We start from the raw sequence: 18,602 nt of genomic DNA on the forward strand, positions 1-18,602 counted from the left end.
ACATATATTGTGTAATGCAAATTACAAATTGTCAACTCATACATTAATGATAATAAGTTTAAAATAACCCCTTATATATATCTAGGCTCATAATGTAATACTACCTTAGTCTGCATTATCACCACCGTCGCCACTCGCCACCATGCCAGTCGGCCGGAAAATCCTGATTGTTTCCTACGCGGGCGCCGGCCATATCAACCCGTCCCTCACATTCGCGGACCGCCTGCGTAAAATGGGTGTGGATGTCACCATTTCCACAAGCTTTTTTGTCCTAAAAAACATCAAAGATAAAGAAACCACCCCTCATGGCCTAACCTTTGCACCATTCTCTGATGGCCATGACAATGGCATACAACCAACCACCACCCTGCAGCAGTTCATCTCCGACTTCGCTACAAACGGTGCACGTTCCGTTGGAGAAACCATCACCTCCGCGGTGGCTGCAGGTCAACCGTTTGACCACTTGGTATACACAAGTGGCATACCTTGGGCCGCAAAAGTGGCCCAAGCCCACAAACTCAAGTCCAGTCTCCTTTGGTGCCAACCAGCCACTGTTTTGAATATTCATTATTACTACTTCAACGGCTACGAAAACTTGATAGCCGATAACATGAATAACGCATCTTTTCCGATCGAGTTACCCGGACTGCCATCACTAACTACGGCTGATCTGCCTTCGTTTTACTCGCCGTCTAGACCGAAGGAACACGACTTTTTGATGCAAGTTTTGGAAGATCATGTTGATGCACTTAAAACTGCCCCACGAGTGCTCGTAACAAGTTTTAACGAGCTAGAAATCGAATCCATCACAGCAAGCGAGCAACTTGAGTTCCTTCCGATTGGACCCTTGATCCGATCGGATGGAAAAGAAAACGACGAATGCATACGATGGTTGGACACAAAATTGGAAGCATCAGTCGTGTACGTTGCATTTGGATCGCAGGCGATTTTATCGATGGAACAAGTGGAGGAGATAGCAATCGGGTTGGTAACTAGCAGCCGGCCATTTCTATGGGTGATACGCGATAGCGAGCAAGCACGAAGAGTAAGCAAAACCGCGCAACTGCAAACACAGGGGATGATCGTTGAGTGGTGTTCTCAAGTTGCCGTGTTGAACCACCGATCAATTGGGTGTTTCGTGACGCATGGTGGGTGGAATTCCACGATAGAGGCGTTAGTGGCCGGTGTTCCGACGGTGGTGTTTCCACAATGGGCGGATCAGCCAACGAACGCGAAGATGATTGAAGATGTATGGAAAACAGGGGTGAGGGTGACGAGGCGGGGGGACGGGGTGGTGGACGGGAAGGAGATTGATAGGTGTTTGCAAAAGGTGATGACCGGAGATGACGGTGGTGAGATGAGGAGAAACGCACGTAAATGGCGGGATTTGGCAACCGAAGCTCTCGAAAACGGCGGATCCTCCACCGTTAACCTGCAAGCTTTCGTGAATGATGTTTGAAATCGCAAGAAAAAAAAAGTAAACAAACTTTGAGACATGATTATAAACAAGTTGATAGCAATCTCTAAACTTTAATAAAACGATCAATCTTGAAAACATACATAATTACATCAAAAGTTGTGTAGAATCTTTTTTTTTTTTTTTTTTGAACGGCCAACAAACTCAATCCCGAGCACTCTCGGGGCACCCACTGAACAAACGGAGTACTCCGAGAGTAACCCGAGTCCACCACCAATTCCGGGGAAAACCCGGTAACCCACCCGCCCGTAGGCACGACGGTAAAATTACCGGTAAAACCCGTTTGGCTCAAGGATCCAACCCAGGTTGTGTAGAATCTATAATTTTCTTTTTCTCCTTTTGTCGATCTATCTGTTAGCCTGCGCGGGGAGTTTGCAGGGAGGGATTTGTGAAGGCGAAGTTGCAGATCTCGCTAGAAGTTGTGTTTGATTTTGATCAGCAAAACAATGTAAAGATTCCACACACTCTTCTAATGCGGATATGGGTCGAACTGGCTTGAAATCCAGTAGCTCTGCATATTCGACTATCAAATGGTACATGTAATCGTATATCCATCCTATCGATCTCCATAAAATCCTGCACTGATTTTCCTATTGCTTCTGCCTGTGGAAAATGAAAATGACCGTAGGTGAAAATGCCACACAGGGGATGTTTTAAAATTTAATCTCATTTTGAAAGTGATTAATCGGTTATGTTTGATCTCGTATTGAAAGTGATTAATCAGTTAAGTTTTGACCCCTGCACTGGTTTTGTGCGTTTAACCCCCTTGAAGGCCACCTACCCAGCAAAAGTTGGTAAAATATCCCATTTGTTAGCAGGGTATCAGTGGAGTTCCGTGAGTTAACCGGTAACGGGCTCTCACCGTCAAAATAGGGGTGCGAACGGGCCGAGCTTAAACGGGCCAAGCCCAAAACAAGCTCGTTCAGTAAACGAGCCTGAGCCCGAGCCCAAGCTTTGCTTAATCAAGCTCGAGCCGACTCGCGAGCCTAAACGAGCCCGCTATTTATATATGGCTTGATCTAAATGCACCCCCTTGTGAGAGAAAAAGTCGTGGGTCCCGCACAGGGGCGGACCTACGTTACGAGGAACGGAGTCCCTGGACCCCAATCTTTTTTTAAAAAGTAGTAGAAACGGTATATAAAATTGTCTATGGACCCCATAAAATAATTTAGTTGGACCCCATAACAATGAAAGTGAGCCTAGTGCAGTGGTAAAACCCCTTGTTTACACACAAAAGGTCATGGGTTCGATACCTGTTTCTTCGTTTTTTTTTGGACCCCATTGTCCAAAAATCCTGGGTCCGCCACTGGTCCCGCACGTAAGTATGTGAGAGGAGGGGGGTGTATTTAGTAGCTCCCTTATTAAATAATAATTACTATTTATATAATTATGAAAAAATAACTAAATTGTATATAAATAATAAAATAATAATCATAATTAATATAAATTAATCAATAACTAATAAACGAGCCGAGCTCGAGCTTGAAAAACTATGTACAAGCTAAGCCCAAGCTTTAGAAACAAAGCTTGAATCGAGCCGAACTCGAGCTTTCATAAGTTAGACGAGCTCAAGCCAGGCTCGAGCTCGGGCTCATAAGCATATTAGGTAGATATATGAAAACTCACTTGGGCTGGATGTGCGTGCGATTCCCCACTTGACTGCGGTTTTAATGGATGGACATATGTTTTCGGGAGAGATCGGTAAGTAATCTTTCTTGGGGAAAAGGCCCCGGCTGAAGAAATCGTCGTATTTTGGGTTTATGATAAGCGGAACACAACCACATGACAGGATATATTTTAAGCTTACAGACCATGCATACCCCTCCGCGTATATTTTATACCTACAATTGAATGTTTAAAAGATTAGATAATCAACCTAAATATAATGTTTTTTTTTTTTTTATAAAAATGTGTTGTAAATCAGTTTTGTTGATTTTAAGTAACTTACCGGTGATTGCATTGGGCTGATAGTTTTGACTGCTTAAACCCGTGTTGTATTTCCTGTGTCCAATTCTGCAACACAATTTCAAATGCGACAAGAAAGCTTAATGCAGATATAAATTAAAAAACAAAAAAGTAAATTCATATTAGGGAAAATCACGAAAATGAACATTTGACCGGTCAAAATTACGAAAATGTACATGATTCGCGTCTGTGGTAGCCTCATGAATCCTACCGAATAAGAAGTTGACACGTGTCCATCATCCTTTTAAACGAATATAACTGTTTTTTTTTTACTTTTCCACCACGATTTTTAAACGAACATAGCTTTTTTCATACGTTAATATTTTTTTAAAAAGTTTACACCAAACTAAAGAGAATTTTATTATCTTTAATTTGGTGCATTTTTTATATAAAAATGTTATCGTATGAAAAAGTTATGCTCGTTCAAAAATCGTGGTGGTAAAGAAAAAAAAAGTAGACGCGGAAACCCATGGCACAATCTCGGACGCAAAGTGTGAGTCTCAGACACAAAACTTGCATTTATTTCCGCGTTTGCGGACGCAAACGATGTTTATTTTGGTAAAGTTGTTTGGTCAAAGCCTAAGTCAAAGTCATTTCGTGATTTTCCCAAAATTGTACCTGACGCATGATTAACGCACCCCATTGTGTCGTATCATTACACTGAAGCAGTGCTTCTCTAATTGGAGAATCAACATCCGGGTTTCCTTTCCAATACGCATACGGATACTTTTTACTCCAACTTTGTTTCTGTGAACCTTCTTTAATGCTTCGAAATTCTTCTTCCCACGGTCCAATATTAATTTCTGACCTGGTCAATATGTTCATTGTAGTTTTTGTTAGTCAACCCCAAAACATCATTACAACTTGAATATAACCACTTTTCACCGAAAGAATGGCAGATGAGTGCTATATCTACATGAACACAAGTAAAATCTTGCAAACATAATGAAAAATATATACGTTAGCTTATACAACAACAATCCATTATCAAATTTTTAAATCGAGTAAATTGTCATTTTCGTCCATGAGGTTTGGCCAGGTTTGCGACTTTCGTCCAAAGGTTTGTTTTTCCGCATTTGGATCCAAAAGGTTTGATTTCATCCAGCTCGTTAACTCCATCCATTTTGCTCCGTTAAGTCAAGGGTATCTTCGTCTTTTTTCTCCGTTAAAGGTATTTTGAATACTTGTACATTATGCTACATGCTTCTACATAAAGTGTAATAAAAGACCAAATTCCCCTTTAAGTTAACAAAAAAGACAGAAATACCCCTGACTTATTGGAGAAAAATGGATGGGGTTAATGAGCCAGATGAAAATGGTAAGATTTCAAACCTTTTGGATCCAGAAGCGGAAAAACAAACCTTTGCACAAAAGTCTCAAAAATGACCAAACCTCATAAACGAAAAGTTACCAAGAAACACGTAACGATTAAAACCACGATTACTAGTAAAAAGGGTTCAGGATTCTTACCAGCCCCAAAAAGACCAGTCCGGGAACGGAATATCATAGTGATTAGGCGTGGTACAATATCGAAAAATAGGCATGGGTTTAACCGACGCCTTCCTTTCGATTATAGGATTATCCATGCAATCAAACATCAAGTCAACATCCGGGATTCTCCCAGGGTACCTCTTAAGCAGCTGCAAAAGCCCCCATATCGTAAACATCGCTCGACTCTGCACACAATCGTAATAATACTCCACATACAACTTCCCACCAATAATCACAACCCGAAAAGAAGCAAACTTCTTAACCTCCATCAAATGGTCATACGAAATGCGGGTTTCGGACCATGGCTCGAGATCATGATGTATCCATTTGAAAAAACCTGGACACTTGTCTGAATTACCAGTGAACGGAACTTTATCATTGTGAGACATCATACCACATGATAAATAAGAGCATTGTATGATCTTTGAAGCTCTGGCAATCTTTGTTTCGTTATTGAATTGTTTGGCGGGAAACTCATGCCAAGGTGTTGGTTGCAAGTTGTACCCAATGATGGTTTTGGTCTGTGTTGATAAGTTGTCCACCTGTTGTTCGACGAAATGCCGCAAAGAAAAAAAAGTTTAAAACACAAGATTTTAACGTGAATTTCAAATGGGTAACAGTTAAATGGCAGCATGGTAGTGTGGGTTACGTAATTGGTCAGTGTTGATAAGTTGCCCACCCGTTGTTCGACGAAATGCCCCAAAGAAAAAAATTTTAGAACCCAAGATTTCAACGTGAATTTCAAATGGGTAACAGTTAAATGGCAGCATGGTGGTGTGGGTTACGTAATTGGTCTGTGTTGATAAGTTGTCCACATGTTGTTCGACGAAATGCCGCAAAAAAAATAAAGTTTAAAACACAAGTTTTTAACGTAAATTTTAAATGGGTAACACTTAAATGGCAGCATGGTGATGTGGTTTATGCAAATGGTTTGTAAATAAATACAAAAGGAGAATGTGATTATGTGAAGATACCTCGAAGAGGAAGATGGTGGTGAGAAGAAGAAGAAGAACGAGGAGAACGCCGAAAAGAGGGACGGAATTAGGGTTTCGATTGGGTTTGCGGTGAAACAAGCCCATGATTTGAGGTTGATCGACATTGCGGTGTGTATGATCGATGAAAAAACTCGACGATTACGACCCCTCGAAGTGACCACGAATTACTGTACCTGACTCCTACAGTCCTACTTATTCGAGCAATTGGAGTTTGTGTTATGTTTGGTCCATGTGGTTTTCTTAATTGTCTTGTTTGGTCCCTTAAATTATAATTATTAAAAATAGAAAATATAAGAAAATCAAATTAAAGAAGAAGATGCCGGTAAGGTTGTAAACAAACCGAACAAACACGAATAAGGCCGTGTTCGTGTTCGTTAATTAATGATATAATGTGTTCACAGACGGTTCATGAATACTTACTGAACGAGATTTGTTGTTCGTGTTCGTTCATTAAAAAAAGAAGGTGTTCACAAACGGTTCACGAACACAAACACACAAAACTAAAATCGGCGAAGACGGCGGCTAGAGGTGGATGGTGAGAGGGAACGACGCTAGACCTTGAAAGCTTAATCGTTGAATGGAGGTAGTGCTTTTCGATGTGAATAATGAGAAGGAAAGTGGAACGACACATAAATAAAATGGAGACAAAGTTCCCTATTTTATTTGTTTGGGTAAAGAGATAAATAAGATTTAGATAATATAAAAAGTTTAGATAAAACAAATAAATTATAAAAAAAAAAAAATCTTTAACGAGCAACATAAACAAGCGCACATGAACAAATGTAGATAAATACATTACCGAACGTTCACGAACGCAGTTGAACGAACAAGACATTTGTTCGTGTTCATCCCTTTAACAAACCGAATGAAATTTCTTGTTCATGTTTGTTCATTAATCAAATGAACAAACGTAAATGAAATTCCTGCCGAACAGTTCACGAACTGTTCGCTAAACATTCGGTTCGTTTACAGTCCTAGATATAGGTCCTGTTATTGACGGTTTTGACAAACATTATAGGATGAATCATTAACTACGGCTTTGAGAAACGATCACCCAAACTGATCAAGTTGGATGGGTTGCTCGAATTGGTTGGTTTTATTGGTTTAGTGGTTCGGTTTTGAGATTTGACTAGCTTTTTTAAATGATTATTTGATATTAAAAAGTGTTATATATTAAAGATGGCCCATGATTATAATACACATACATAAATAAATATTCTAAAAATGAAAAAAATGTAAATAATAAACCTTAAACGGTTTTTTTCAAGTTGCTAATTGAACCGTTAAAACGGCAAACCGAACAGTGAAGTGAATCGTTGGGATCTCACGGCAAAACGGTTAGGTTGTTCAATCAGCTTCAACAATTTTTGTACACCCTTATAAAAAAGACGGTTCTATTAAAGGGAAGTTTTCTCATGATCCCTCCTTATAGTATATGTTAGCCGAAGTATGATTGAATTAGTACCATATCAAGAACAAAGAGTTAATCAATAGTTAACCAAATTAATCAAACTGTAATTTAGGTTATAATAGGTGAAAAACCCAGTTGGAGTTTTGTGGAGAAATTGAGAACATAAAGCAACACTAGAAAGTTCATCCAAGCTATTTTCATGACCACGATCTAGAGAATTTTGAAGAACATGATATTTAATAATAAACGGTTCTCATGCTACAAAATTGTGGAAGATATTAAAGAGGAATAGATCTATGGTAAGTTTATGCTGAGCTATTAAAAGGTAGTATCTGAATCGATAAGTATATTTCTAAAACTTAACCATTAAGGTCTTTTAAATAAATATCAGACATACTGCCTTTGAGACACACTACCTTTGACTCATCTAGATATAACCTCTGAATAAATCATTAAGACTTTACCAAACATCACCTTCCCTTAGTTTTGTAACATTTTTTTTATGAATATATCTAAGTTTATAACTAGAGTGCTTAGAGCATTCACATTCTTTCCATCAAAACATATTATAATATAAAAAGTGGTTGTAAGTGGAAGAGAAGAAATGTAACGATAAAGGTATAGAAAACTATTATATAATTGAAATGAGATAGAAAATGTAATTGTTTTTAATGTAATTATAACGTGAAAATAGTGAAAGGGATGTGAATGCTCTTACTGCAATTTTGACATGGGGATCACTTCACGTTTCTTGTTGTGTCTCATAACTTTTATATCCATTTAACTCATATCTAGGGTAGATGGTGGTCAACGGTAGGTTGCGGCTAGTGGTTGTCAGCGACAAGAGGTGGTGGTTTTAGGTGATTCCGGTAAAGGGTTTTCAGGTATATCTAGGGTTTTCTGGTTCAAAAGACAGTGAGGGATTTTTGTTGGTGGTGAGGTTGCCGATGATGAAGCTGCTGATGTTGATGTCTGGTTATGGAGGAGAGAGAAAGCATGTAGAGAGAGAGAGAGAAAAAATAGAGAGAAGAGGGTGTATGTATGTAGAGGAAGGTTAAAGTACATTACGGCTTAACGTACATCACGTACGACAGGTAATTACGCACGTTCATTTTAAAATCACGCACGTTATAACTCAAAAATCCAAAATCACGCATGTTAAAACACAATAATCACGCATATTGAAAACATTAATCACGCATGTTATATAACAAATCACGCACGTTGTTGTACGTGAAGTACATTAAGCCGTAATGTACGATATACTTTTTCTATGTATGTATGTATGTGTTATATATTATTATTATATATAATATATTCTTCATTTGTAATTTTACTAAAATACCCTTAGTTTTATACTTAAAATTACTAAAATACCCTTTTAGTTAACAAACAATTTGGTAACAAACAATTTGGATAGAGTTAGAGGCGGAAAAAAATTAGTAAAAACATAGTAAACTATCATAGGAAAATGACCGTTTTTAAATGATTGTGGCAAAATCGTTAAAACTACCAAAAAAAAAAGAAATAAAACGGAAGTATGTGTTCCAGAGATCCACTAAAAGGGGGAGGGAAAATGGGGTTTTTTTTGCCTGATAATAATAGTCTTTCCAATTTGAAAAGACATGGAGGAGAGGGGAGGGATGGGAAGGGATTTTTAACTCGGGAACACACCCTAAATTCGAACTTTTGTGATTAATAACGTTACACCCAAAAGCAATCGAATTGCTACAAACAACTTCAACCGGCCACGTGTCATCATCACACTTGCTTAGATTACATCACCTTTTTTCTACTTACAAACCTCAAGACGGCTGAAAATCACATCACAGACAGTAGCCAACATGAAGCTGCAATCGTCCGTACTCCTCTGCTCTCTGCTTCTCATCGGAACCCTAGCTCTCACCGAGGTAACATTTTACCCCTAAAATCTCCTTCAATACCTCTTGCGCTTCGTTCTTAGGGTTTAGTTGATCACTATATCGATCTGTTCCGTTATATATCACCTATTGTAGATTAAATCTTTTGAAATGTGTAATTGCCGTTTGGTTGTATCGGATCTGTTTCTTTCGAGTCTGCTGTGGTTGCGATCACCTCCATTGTTAGGGTTTAGATCGAACGAAAGCGTATGCAAGACGTTCGTTTGTTAAGAAAAATACTGAAAATATATCATTCATAGATAACGTTTTAAATTGTTAAGCACGAAAATATGAGATATCCTAATCATCTTTGGTCTGATTTGTTCAAGTACTTAAACCTATTACTCGTTCGATTATCAGATTTGTTCATTTGGATTTGAAAAACTCAGACTCCTTGCAACCGATGGTCTAATTTGTTCAAATATTGGTCAATTGCATAATGTGTCGCGTTAGACTGCATCACGCAATCACGCATCAGCTAAAATGCTGCATCACATCACTGCACTTGATGCTATGTCATCAATGCGTCGTGCGCGGTGCGCGTCGTGCGTTATGCACATTCTAAAACCAAGATGGGATGTACTGGTCTTGTTTTGGAATCTAGATTCTTCTATACTTGTTTGAGTAAGCAAGAAATCTTTTACTTGTTACAAGATATATTGGACTAACGGTTCACTTGTCATCTCTCCATCTGTTATGGTTTATTTTTAATGATCTTTATATATAAGATATTAAGATTAAGATTAAGATGCATGTTGACTAAATGTACATTGAACCTTATGCCTGATGTCACAAATTGGTTATTGTATGATGTCATATATAGTATAGTGTTGCCCCTGAAACACACATTTTTGCAGGCTAAGAAATCAAACAAGGATTTGAAGGAAGTGACTCACAAGGTGTATTTCGATGTTGAGATTGCTGGAAAACCTGCTGGTATGTCATTTTTCTTTCTAATATCAACTAGTGGGACCTTGACACTTAAAGCATCATCGTATATGCACATATAAATTGATAATATGTATATGTGATGGTTGAATTTTCCGACTTTATGTGAAATCTGAAACATTTACTTGATTTGTTTCTCAGGAAGAATTGTTTTCGGTCTCTTTGGAAAGACGGTTCCCAAAACAGCAGGTACGATTGTGTCGTTCACTAACTTTTCTTTCAGTTATTTTGAGAGGAAAAATTGCTATTTACTAATTTAAATTCTTCTGATTTCAGAAAACTTCCGAGCTTTGTGCACAGGTACGCCAAAATCTATCTTCTTCCCTCATCATTCTGATTTCACATTGTATATTGAATATTCCTCAACAACATTATATTATATGTGCTTACGTTTTGTTTTTGTTGCCAATCGTGCCAGGGGAGAAAGGCACCGGAAAGAGCGGGAAACCGCTTCACTACAAGGGAAGCGCATTTCACAGGATTATTCCGAGCTTCATGATTCAAGGCGGTGATTTCACCCTTGGAGATGGTAGAGGCGGTGAATCGATCTACGGAGAAAAATTTAATGACGAAAACTTCAAGATCAAGCATACCGCACCAGGTAATAATCAATCCATTAAGTTAGGGATGAGCTTTTTTTCCCAAATACCCATACCGATTTTAGGTATTCGGTAGGTCGGTCCTAGTACCGTTACCGAAATTCGCCAAATATGGGTACCCGCTACCGAAAATGTTCGGTACGGTGCCAGTATTTGTGTGTAAAATTCGGTAACCGGTACCGAAAACGCCAAACCAAGTCCCAAATGCTCATCCCTATGTATCGGTACCCAGTTTCATTGATTTCAGTATTCGGTACTTTCGGTTTCGGTACGGGTAAAAAAGGGTACTGGAGTCGAATTTTATATAGAACTTTAAAAGTTATTTATATTATGTTTTATTTCGTATTATGGTATTTATGGTACTTGTATCGATTTTATCTATTTGGTACCCATATTGTATTGGTACTCGGACCAATTTTACCTATTTAATACTCGTATTGTATTGGTGCTAGTGCCGATTTTACCTATTTAGTACCCGTGCGAGTGCTCAAAAGTAAAATTAAAACAAAGTAGTACCGAAGCGGATACTGTACCGAAATACCCGTATCCGTACCATACAAATATATTCGGTACGGTATTTGGTACCCAGTTTTGTTCAAATCCGTAACCGACTGTACCAATCCCATCCCTACATTAAATCATCATTATATAAAAAAAATGCTTGACAAACGATTCTGGGAATGGGTTTGCAGGACTATTGTCAATGGCAAATGCTGGAAAAAACACCAATGGCTCACAGTTCTTCATCACAACAGTCACAACCAGCTGGTAATTTGCATGATTATAATTTATATGGAAACATATTTTCATTATTTATATGGTTAGGTAAAGAAATAACTTTTGATTAATGTTGTCAGGTTGGATGGTAAACATGTTGTATTTGGGAAAGTGTTGTCTGGGATGGATGTTGTTTACAAGATGGAAGCTGAGGGGACACAAAGTGGAACACCAAAAACCAAAGTTACAATTGTTGATAGTGGTGAACTACCTCTATAATCAATCTATGTTTGATGTTTTAGGCTTCATCAGGGTTCTTTCTTTTTGTTTTGTTTGCGACACCGGTTTGATGTTCGTGTTATGTATCAAGCATAAGTTATAACCAAACCTTTGAATTTTTTTTTGTTTTATAACTTAGTCACTCGTGATCGAGTGTTAACACTAGTTGCCGATTCGGGTCTGGTTGTAACCTCCATATTAGACCCACCCCATGAACATGTTGCAACACATTTGGTCCTTACCAGGAACCGGTTATTAGTTGACCATATAACCGTTATAACCCAGACCAGCCCTAATGCTAACTGTTATCAGAAGGTCCGAGTTTCCCCATCTTTTAGCTCTGGTTCTAACCCGTTGCTCACCCCAACTCTCCCAAATCCGCAACAGGTATACTCTTGCCGCTTTCAACCCCACCACTAAATACGACTCAACCAAGTTTACTTTATCGGGCATATGTTAGCCGTACCTCCTCCCAAATATTAGAAAACTAAACTCAATGGACATAAAGATAACAAACACAATGATACAAAATGAAGCACTTTTCGCGCTTACATAAATACATAAAAAGTCGGGTTACTTTACAACTAATCCAAAGTCTACACAACTAATCTGTGCTTAATTTACAATATCTTCAACGAACAACATAATCTCATGAGAAGATTAACTCACCTCTAAAGTCACATCTATCTCTCCTTTAACATACACTCGTACAAAGTTTCGGTCAGGAAAGATAATCGAAAGAAAAAAATTTAGTCGCTGTCGCTACCAGAGTCCAAGAAGCTGAACTCTCTCTGCCCATTTAGTTTGATTAACAAAGTTCCTCTATTTTCTTCTTTCCATTCAATGTTTTCGGCTTCTAACAGATTCACAACCTACAATAACCATCCTAACCGCTTAAGCTACACATTAGACAATATGCACACATAATAATGTTTGATTGCATACCGTCTGTTTAATCTTTGACTTTCCAAGACCATGACTCCCACATCCTGTGATAACTCTGAAGAGCCGCACAGCTATACATCATAGACACGAAAAGGAATTATTAAAGTAATAATATAAATAAACTAAAATGCCATTTTCGTCCCGAGGTTTGGCCAGTTTTGCGACTTTCGTCCAAAGGTTTGTTTTTCTGCATGTGAATCCAAAAGGTTTGAAATCTTCCCATTTTCATCCGGCTCGCTAACTCCATCCCATTCTCTCCGTTAAGTCATGGGTATTTTGGTCTTTTTTGTTAAATTAAAGGACAATTCGGTCTTTTTCAGGGGTATTTGATCTTTTTACATAAATTGAAAAAGCCCGAATTGCCCTTTAAATTAGCATAAAAGACGGAAATACCCCTGACTTAACGGAGAAGAATGGATGAAGTCAACGAGCCGGATGAAAATGGCAAGATTTCAAGCCTTTTGAATCCATATGCGGAAAAACAAACCTTTGGACGAAAGTCGCAAAACTGGCCAAACCTCAGGGACGAAAATGGCATTTTACTCTATATAATAATAATAGACATCTGCGATAGAAGAAAGGCAACCAGACGATATGAGATGCTTACATCGAACATATGCACCGAATAAAAGGTGAAGTTTTAAAAGCTTCATTCCTTGTTTCACATGTTGTCCGTGTAGATCGATTGTTATCACATTTTCAATGTCTTTGTTCCTGCATGCCGTATAATTAGTCGATCCACATAATCATATTAATACAATAGCACAGTAACAATTAACAAACCTTGAATTGAATATATCCTGGCTTGCCCTTTCATCCGCTTGCCGAGCCTTTTCATTATATATCCTTCCCTGCATCACGATACACGATTTCAATTATTCATACTTTAATCTTAAAAACGAGCCTGAAACGTGAGGCGTGCGAGGCGATAAGAAAAACACCTCAAGGACTTGAGGCGGCACTTCATGCACATGCGGGTCAAAATCAGGGTCAATGCTGATATGTAGCAACGCCACAAGTACGTGAAGTTCGCGCCTCGGCTTTTGGGACCTAGACACCTCGAGCCTCACGCTTTTTTTAACCAAGTTCTTGACAATCTATAAAAAACTTGAACATAATTATATGAATTTATTTAAATCTTCTACACATACCTGATCAGAGAGATATGCAGCATATTCACGTTTTCCATTTGCATACGCAGTTGCAGCCTGCACAATAAATAGGCAACAAAATCCTTTATAAATGATAACAGCTAGATTGTTGCTATAGGCCGTGCGTTGCGGAGGCGACGTCTTGATTATTTATAGCTGGCGGCATATTATGTGCGTTAACCATATGAAAACGCGTGTTTAGACGTCTTGAACCCTGGTCATTTAGTGAGGGTTCCACCAAACCACCACACCACCCTTACCTTTGCATCAAGACTTAAGTGGCATCAAAACGTACTCTAACTCGAATTTATACTGTCGAATGAAAAAGTATTATATTTGACCCGACACGTTTCCGAACAAAGTTCATGTCAAAAGACCAACCGAAAACGTACGCATAAAAAAGCATGAAAACGTAATATATTTGACCAGACTCGTTTCCGAAATAAATTTATGTTAAACGTGAAATTATATAATTTACGTTGAAACGTGAATTTATACCGACACGTACAAACGTAGACTAACTGAAAACGTACATAAAAATAAGCATGAAAACACATTATCTTTGGCCCCACTCGTTTCCGAAAAACTTTACGTCGAAACGTGAATTTATACCAACACGTCATAAAAATTAACACGTGAGAAAATAGTTTTTTACTTTTAAGCTAAATAATGAAAATACGGAAGGTAAATCTTAAAAGTTAGAACTCAAGGGGGTGAAGATGACAGTTTATAAAGTTTTTAGAACGTGTAAGCGTGTAAATGTCATTTTCGAAACTTTAGGGGCATTTAGTGTCAACTACGAAACTTAGTGGGCTTTTTTGTCTTTTTGTGGTTGCATAGCACCGACCGTTCATTTTAAGAGTTATAGTAGTATGCAGCTTTACTAGAGTAAAAAATTGCCTTGTGATAATAGGACTTCATCGAATCCCAGTGCTGACTTGCCGTAGTTCTATAGTCCTGATAATCGTCTCCTTTAGCTACATGCAAATTTAGATTGGTTTAAAAAAAAAATCGAAAACCTTAAATGTTACTTTTCAGGAATGTTTTTCTTTTACCGGGAATATGCTGTTTTTTTACAGTATCTTCAGGAGAATAATCGAGGCCCTGGCCGAGTGATTCCATCTTTTTTACTACGTTCCTCCAGTTCATGCTTCCCGGTTCGTGTTTCGAACTTTTCGGTGCGTTGAAAAGAGATTCCAACACTTCGTGAGTCAGTTCGGATGTGTTTTTGGTGCCGGATGGCGGTTGGGGCCCACAACCAGCAAGAACATCGAAGTAATTCCTAAAAGAATATAAAACTGAAAATGTGATTCACAAAACAAATGCAATATTACAAAAAAAAAAAAAAAAAAAAAAAAAAAAAAAAAAACCAAACCCATTAGAAAGATGTGAAGGAAAAGTAAACCGATATCAATATACATTATACAAAACGAAGTAAAGTAATAATTAGAACCGCTTTACCTGCGGTCAAAGCCCACGTTGAGATCAGTCTCGGAAGAGGAAGCCAAATCAGATGTCCTATAGGTCAACTGTCACAAAAGTATCATATTAACATGAATACAACAGATGACAAATAAAAGGTTGTTTGGAAATATGTTTTGATAGTGATTATACGATTTGAATGATCGAATAGACAATTAGTTGTATTCCGATTTAGAGGTGCAGTGCACAAGTCTAGTTCGGGCGGTTTTGACAAAATTTTGGGCCCAACCACTAATTAAGGTTTCGGAGACGAAAATCCAAACCGGCCAGATTGGTTGGGTCGGTCGCACCAATAATTTTAGCGATTTGACAATTCAGCTTCGGTGGTTTAAACTGATTTTACAAAAGCGTTGGTTTGTATCAAGTATTTTTGAAATGATACACATGGTTCATGAATATAATACATATGCATATTCGGAATTCCTAAAATGAAACAAATAATTGAACAGTAAACGTTAAATGGCCGGTTCGGTGCCGGTTTCACGTTCCAAACCCTCATCGAACCGAGCTTTATACATTATAACCGGCCAAACTGGCTGACTTGTAGTAAGAATCGCTAGGCGCTAGTCGGCAGGTGGGGTACCGACTAGCGATTAATCAGAATTATCGGATTGGATTTTATATGTAATTTTCAGTTTTATATGTACACACACACATTTTTATGTATTTTATTTTAATTAGACATGTTTTAACCCTTTATTCGACCCATATTTGCAAGTAGATAAGATTAATTGCCAGAATTTACAGATTTTGGTCAAGAATCTGGCCAGAATCACTAGACTACCACCGATTTTTGGCCAATCATGACTAGATTTGACCACTGTTGACCACCTACTAATTAAGTGGCCGATTAGATAAAAATTACTCGGTGAACCTCCGACCAGTGATTAATCAGAGGCTAGTCGGGATTTTTACAACCATGCCCATAATATTGATTTTAAAGCTGCAAAGAGAACGGATTACTTACACTAGCACTTGATTTTAGAGGAGACCTAGTATCTTTACTTTCTACGTTTAAGTTTTGATGCGAACCGGTATCGGAGAGCTCGGATGAGGGTGAACCAGTTAACTCAAGCAGTATGTCCAAAGCCTGAAGACAATTTGACAAGAATAAATAAAACGTTAAATAAAGGCAAATTGGATTATAATAATCCAAAGTCCAAACTATGCACTATTGACCGACAATAATCCATACTAACAATCTAACCAGTGACGCTCTTAACTGTCATTTCCGTTGCCAAAAGCAATCTCACTCACATAATCATCAAAGATTTACACTTGTTTATACTTGATTTCCACTCGATTTCTCTCACAGGAAATGTACGTTCTCCCATTCCGCTCATAATCATCCATATGGGCAAAATCGAGTGTAAATATATGATGATAATGCGAGTGAGATCGTTGTTAGCAACGAAAGTGAAAGTTGGGAGTCTCTTTGGCCATGTTTAGAGTACGAATTATCATCAACCAACGAGCATAGTTGATAATAGCGAATAGCAAACCATAGCGACAGGTTACCTATACGCTACGTAGCGATGGTGATGAAATAGCAAGCGCAATTTTTAATTCAGCGATACACTAGAAAAAAAAGATTAAAAATATTTTATATGTATATTTTATTAAAATACGCTGTTTTTATATGTATATTTATTTATAATAAAAATAAAAACTTGGATCCCGCTATTTTATAGGTATATTAAATCGGTAATTTGATTAAAACTAAAAAAAAAAAAAAAAAAACCTAAAAACCCGTTGTTTTCACCCTATGGAGGCGCCAAAATCAGATTGTGACCTATCACCGCATCGCCACACTAAACGCTATAGCGAGCGCTATGATCACTATTAACAACGGTACCAACAAGTGAAAGTATGGATTACTAAAAACCAATTTGCCTTATATAAACAACACAAATGTACATAAAAGTTAAAAATCGTCTCTACAAGTCTACAACTTCTATCACTAGCAGCATGTGCACGCACGCTAGTACGCTACAACGTCCAACTAAAACGTCACATTATTGATTACGGTTTCAAGTTTCAACTTACACTCTTTCACAAGTTAAGCAAATTTGACACCAAAACACACAACAAAAGTATCAATCAATAAATCAATATAAAAATGATCTAAAGAACAAACAAACAACCCTTTACCTTTTCAACATCATAAGCAGTTTGACCTACCAAAAACAACACACAAGTCACTTCCAAAAAAAAAAAAAAAAAAAAAAAAAACATCACATGATATCACATAACATCATAAATTACTCACAAAGCACATCTTTAACCAAGCTCATGCCCAATTCACAATCATCACCGAGCATCGAACACAAAAACTGCTCCGCATCATCATAACTCACACCGCCGCCATCACCCGACAACCCCTTCAACTTACTAACCCCTCTTTTCCCAAACACATAATCCTTCCCCAACACACTAGACACCATTCCAGTTGCAGCAACCACTTTACTCCCCTTATTAACCTTCCCCCTACCCGCCCGATTATACTCGTCACAATTCGACAAACCCGAGCTCCCACTCGAGCTCGAACAGGTCTCCGTCAAACTCCCAAACATTTCTATACCATCCTCTTCCCTATTAACACTTGAACCCGAACCCGAACCTGTATCGGTTGAGTTTAGAGAAACCGAAGCAATTGAATCGGTTAAACTGTTCAAAATCCTAACTTGATCATGACCCGGATCATCAATCGGGTCAGAATTAGGGTTTTGGGTTAAACTGTTCAAAACCCTAATTTGATCATGACCCGGATCATCAATCGGGTCGGAATTAGGGTTTTGAGATCCGGTTGATTGATTGGGTTTGGAAACATGGGGTTTAGGTCCAGGTCTAGGTCTTTTCTTCTTCTTGGATTGCTTCATACCGAACAAACTATTGTTACATACAACAATACGTACAGGAATCTGTATCTATAGGTATACGTACACGTGAATAAAGACAACAAACGATGTTCATGTAGAGATGATTGATTATATGAAATGGAGAATTGAAGAAAAGGGTCCAAGATTAGGGTTTTGAGAGGGTGGATTGATCCCAAAAGAAAACCCTAATTTGGAGGATTGATTGGATGTACGGAAAGGGGAAAATGGGGGTTTGTGGTGGTGGAGAATGATGGGGTTCAATGGAATTGGACGCCATTGATGTCGATAAATTAAATTAAAAAAATAATAATAATAATACTCAATTGGTTGATGATTGGTGGGGG

At 38.0% G+C, this 18,602-nt stretch overlaps 4 protein-coding genes across 7 annotated transcripts; 2 read left to right on the top strand and 2 right to left on the bottom strand.

Annotated features, from left to right (window-relative positions):
* Positions 1-76: 76 nt before the first annotated feature.
* On the top strand, positions 77-1,471 carry LOC110871273 (crocetin glucosyltransferase, chloroplastic). Its single transcript, XM_022120125.2, has one exon. The coding sequence runs from the start codon at positions 143-145 to the stop codon at positions 1,457-1,459; it is 1,317 nt and encodes a 438-aa protein (XP_021975817.1). The 5' UTR covers positions 77-142; the 3' UTR covers positions 1,460-1,471.
* Positions 1,472-1,511: 40 nt separating this feature from the next.
* LOC110873278 (O-glucosyltransferase rumi homolog) lies at positions 1,512-6,180 on the bottom strand. 2 transcript variants are annotated; one of them, XM_022122212.2, is made up of 6 exons: positions 5,908-6,180; positions 4,913-5,475; positions 4,061-4,250; positions 3,426-3,490; positions 3,104-3,318; positions 1,512-2,080 (listed from the first exon to the last, which is right to left on the bottom strand). In XM_022122212.2, exons 1-6 carry the CDS (start codon positions 6,010-6,012, stop codon positions 2,034-2,036), a joined length of 1,185 nt encoding a protein of 394 aa, XP_021977904.1. In that variant the 5' UTR covers positions 6,013-6,180; the 3' UTR covers positions 1,512-2,033. The 2 variants fall into 2 exon arrangements, with proteins under 2 accessions (XP_021977904.1, XP_035832606.1); XM_035976713.1 differs by having other exon boundaries at positions 1,691-2,080; positions 5,072-5,475.
* Positions 6,181-9,098: 2,918 nt separating this feature from the next.
* LOC110873279 (peptidyl-prolyl cis-trans isomerase CYP20-1) lies at positions 9,099-11,966 on the top strand. Its single transcript, XM_022122213.2, has 7 exons — positions 9,099-9,249; positions 10,116-10,194; positions 10,348-10,395; positions 10,483-10,506; positions 10,625-10,807; positions 11,498-11,573; positions 11,663-11,966. Exons 1-7 carry the CDS (start codon positions 9,184-9,186, stop codon positions 11,799-11,801), a joined length of 615 nt encoding a protein of 204 aa, XP_021977905.1. The 5' UTR covers positions 9,099-9,183; the 3' UTR covers positions 11,802-11,966.
* Positions 11,967-12,322: 356 nt separating this feature from the next.
* LOC110873276 (SMR domain-containing protein At5g58720) lies at positions 12,323-18,545 on the bottom strand. Of its 3 annotated transcripts, XR_004865295.1 has the most exons (12): positions 17,649-18,545; positions 17,531-17,556; positions 16,347-16,469; positions 15,359-15,426; positions 14,953-15,179; positions 14,798-14,874; positions 13,898-13,954; positions 13,688-13,796; positions 13,530-13,597; positions 13,354-13,460; positions 12,747-12,817; positions 12,323-12,673 (listed from the first exon to the last, which is right to left on the bottom strand). XR_004865295.1 is itself a non-coding variant. In XM_022122210.2 (11 exons), exons 1-11 carry the CDS (start codon positions 18,256-18,258, stop codon positions 12,551-12,553), a joined length of 1,557 nt encoding a protein of 518 aa, XP_021977902.1. In that variant the 5' UTR covers positions 18,259-18,544; the 3' UTR covers positions 12,323-12,550. The 3 variants fall into 3 exon arrangements, 2 of the variants coding, with proteins under 2 accessions (XP_021977902.1, XP_021977903.1); XM_022122210.2 differs by lacking the exon at positions 13,688-13,796 and having other exon boundaries at positions 17,649-18,544; XM_022122211.2 differs by lacking the exons at positions 12,323-12,673; positions 12,747-12,817; positions 13,354-13,460 and having other exon boundaries at positions 13,529-13,597.
* Between the last annotated feature and the right edge of the window lie 57 nt (positions 18,546-18,602).

This window comes from Helianthus annuus, chromosome 8, assembly GCF_002127325.2.
Source record: "Helianthus annuus cultivar XRQ/B chromosome 8, HanXRQr2.0-SUNRISE, whole genome shotgun sequence".
NCBI classification, from domain to species: Eukaryota; Viridiplantae; Streptophyta; class Magnoliopsida; order Asterales; family Asteraceae; genus Helianthus; species Helianthus annuus.

What these genes read in the sequence shown, in the direction of transcription:
- LOC110871273 (XM_022120125.2), top strand. Translation starts at nt 143, where the DNA reads ATGCCAGTCGGCCGGAAAATCCTGATTGTTTCCTACGCGGGCGCCGGC.
- LOC110873278 (XM_022122212.2), bottom strand. Translation starts at nt 6,012, where the DNA reads ATGGGCTTGTTTCACCGCAAACCCAATCGAAACCCTAATTCCGTCCCT. An exon ending in GACTGGTCTTTTTGGGGCTG is followed by an intron (nt 4,251 to 4,912) that starts GTAAGAATCCTG and finishes CATATTGACCAG; the next exon opens with GTCAGAAATTAATATTGGAC. An exon ending in CGCACGCACATCCAGCCCAA is followed by an intron (nt 2,081 to 3,103) that starts GTGAGTTTTCAT and finishes CATTTTCCACAG; the next exon opens with GCAGAAGCAATAGGAAAATC.
- LOC110873279 (XM_022122213.2), top strand. Translation starts at nt 9,184, where the DNA reads ATGAAGCTGCAATCGTCCGTACTCCTCTGCTCTCTGCTTCTCATCGGA. An exon ending in GACGGTTCCCAAAACAGCAG is followed by an intron (nt 10,396 to 10,482) that starts GTACGATTGTGT and finishes TTCTGATTTCAG; the next exon opens with AAAACTTCCGAGCTTTGTGC. An exon ending in ACAACAGTCACAACCAGCTG is followed by an intron (nt 11,574 to 11,662) that starts GTAATTTGCATG and finishes TAATGTTGTCAG; the next exon opens with GTTGGATGGTAAACATGTTG.
- LOC110873276 (XM_022122210.2), bottom strand. Translation starts at nt 18,258, where the DNA reads ATGAAGCAATCCAAGAAGAAGAAAAGACCTAGACCTGGACCTAAACCC. An exon ending in CTTGGTTAAAGATGTGCTTT is followed by an intron (nt 17,557 to 17,648) that starts GTGAGTAATTTA and finishes TGTTTTTGGTAG; the next exon opens with GTCAAACTGCTTATGATGTT. An exon ending in AGTCAAAGATTAAACAGACG is followed by an intron (nt 12,674 to 12,746) that starts GTATGCAATCAA and finishes TGGTTATTGTAG; the next exon opens with GTTGTGAATCTGTTAGAAGC.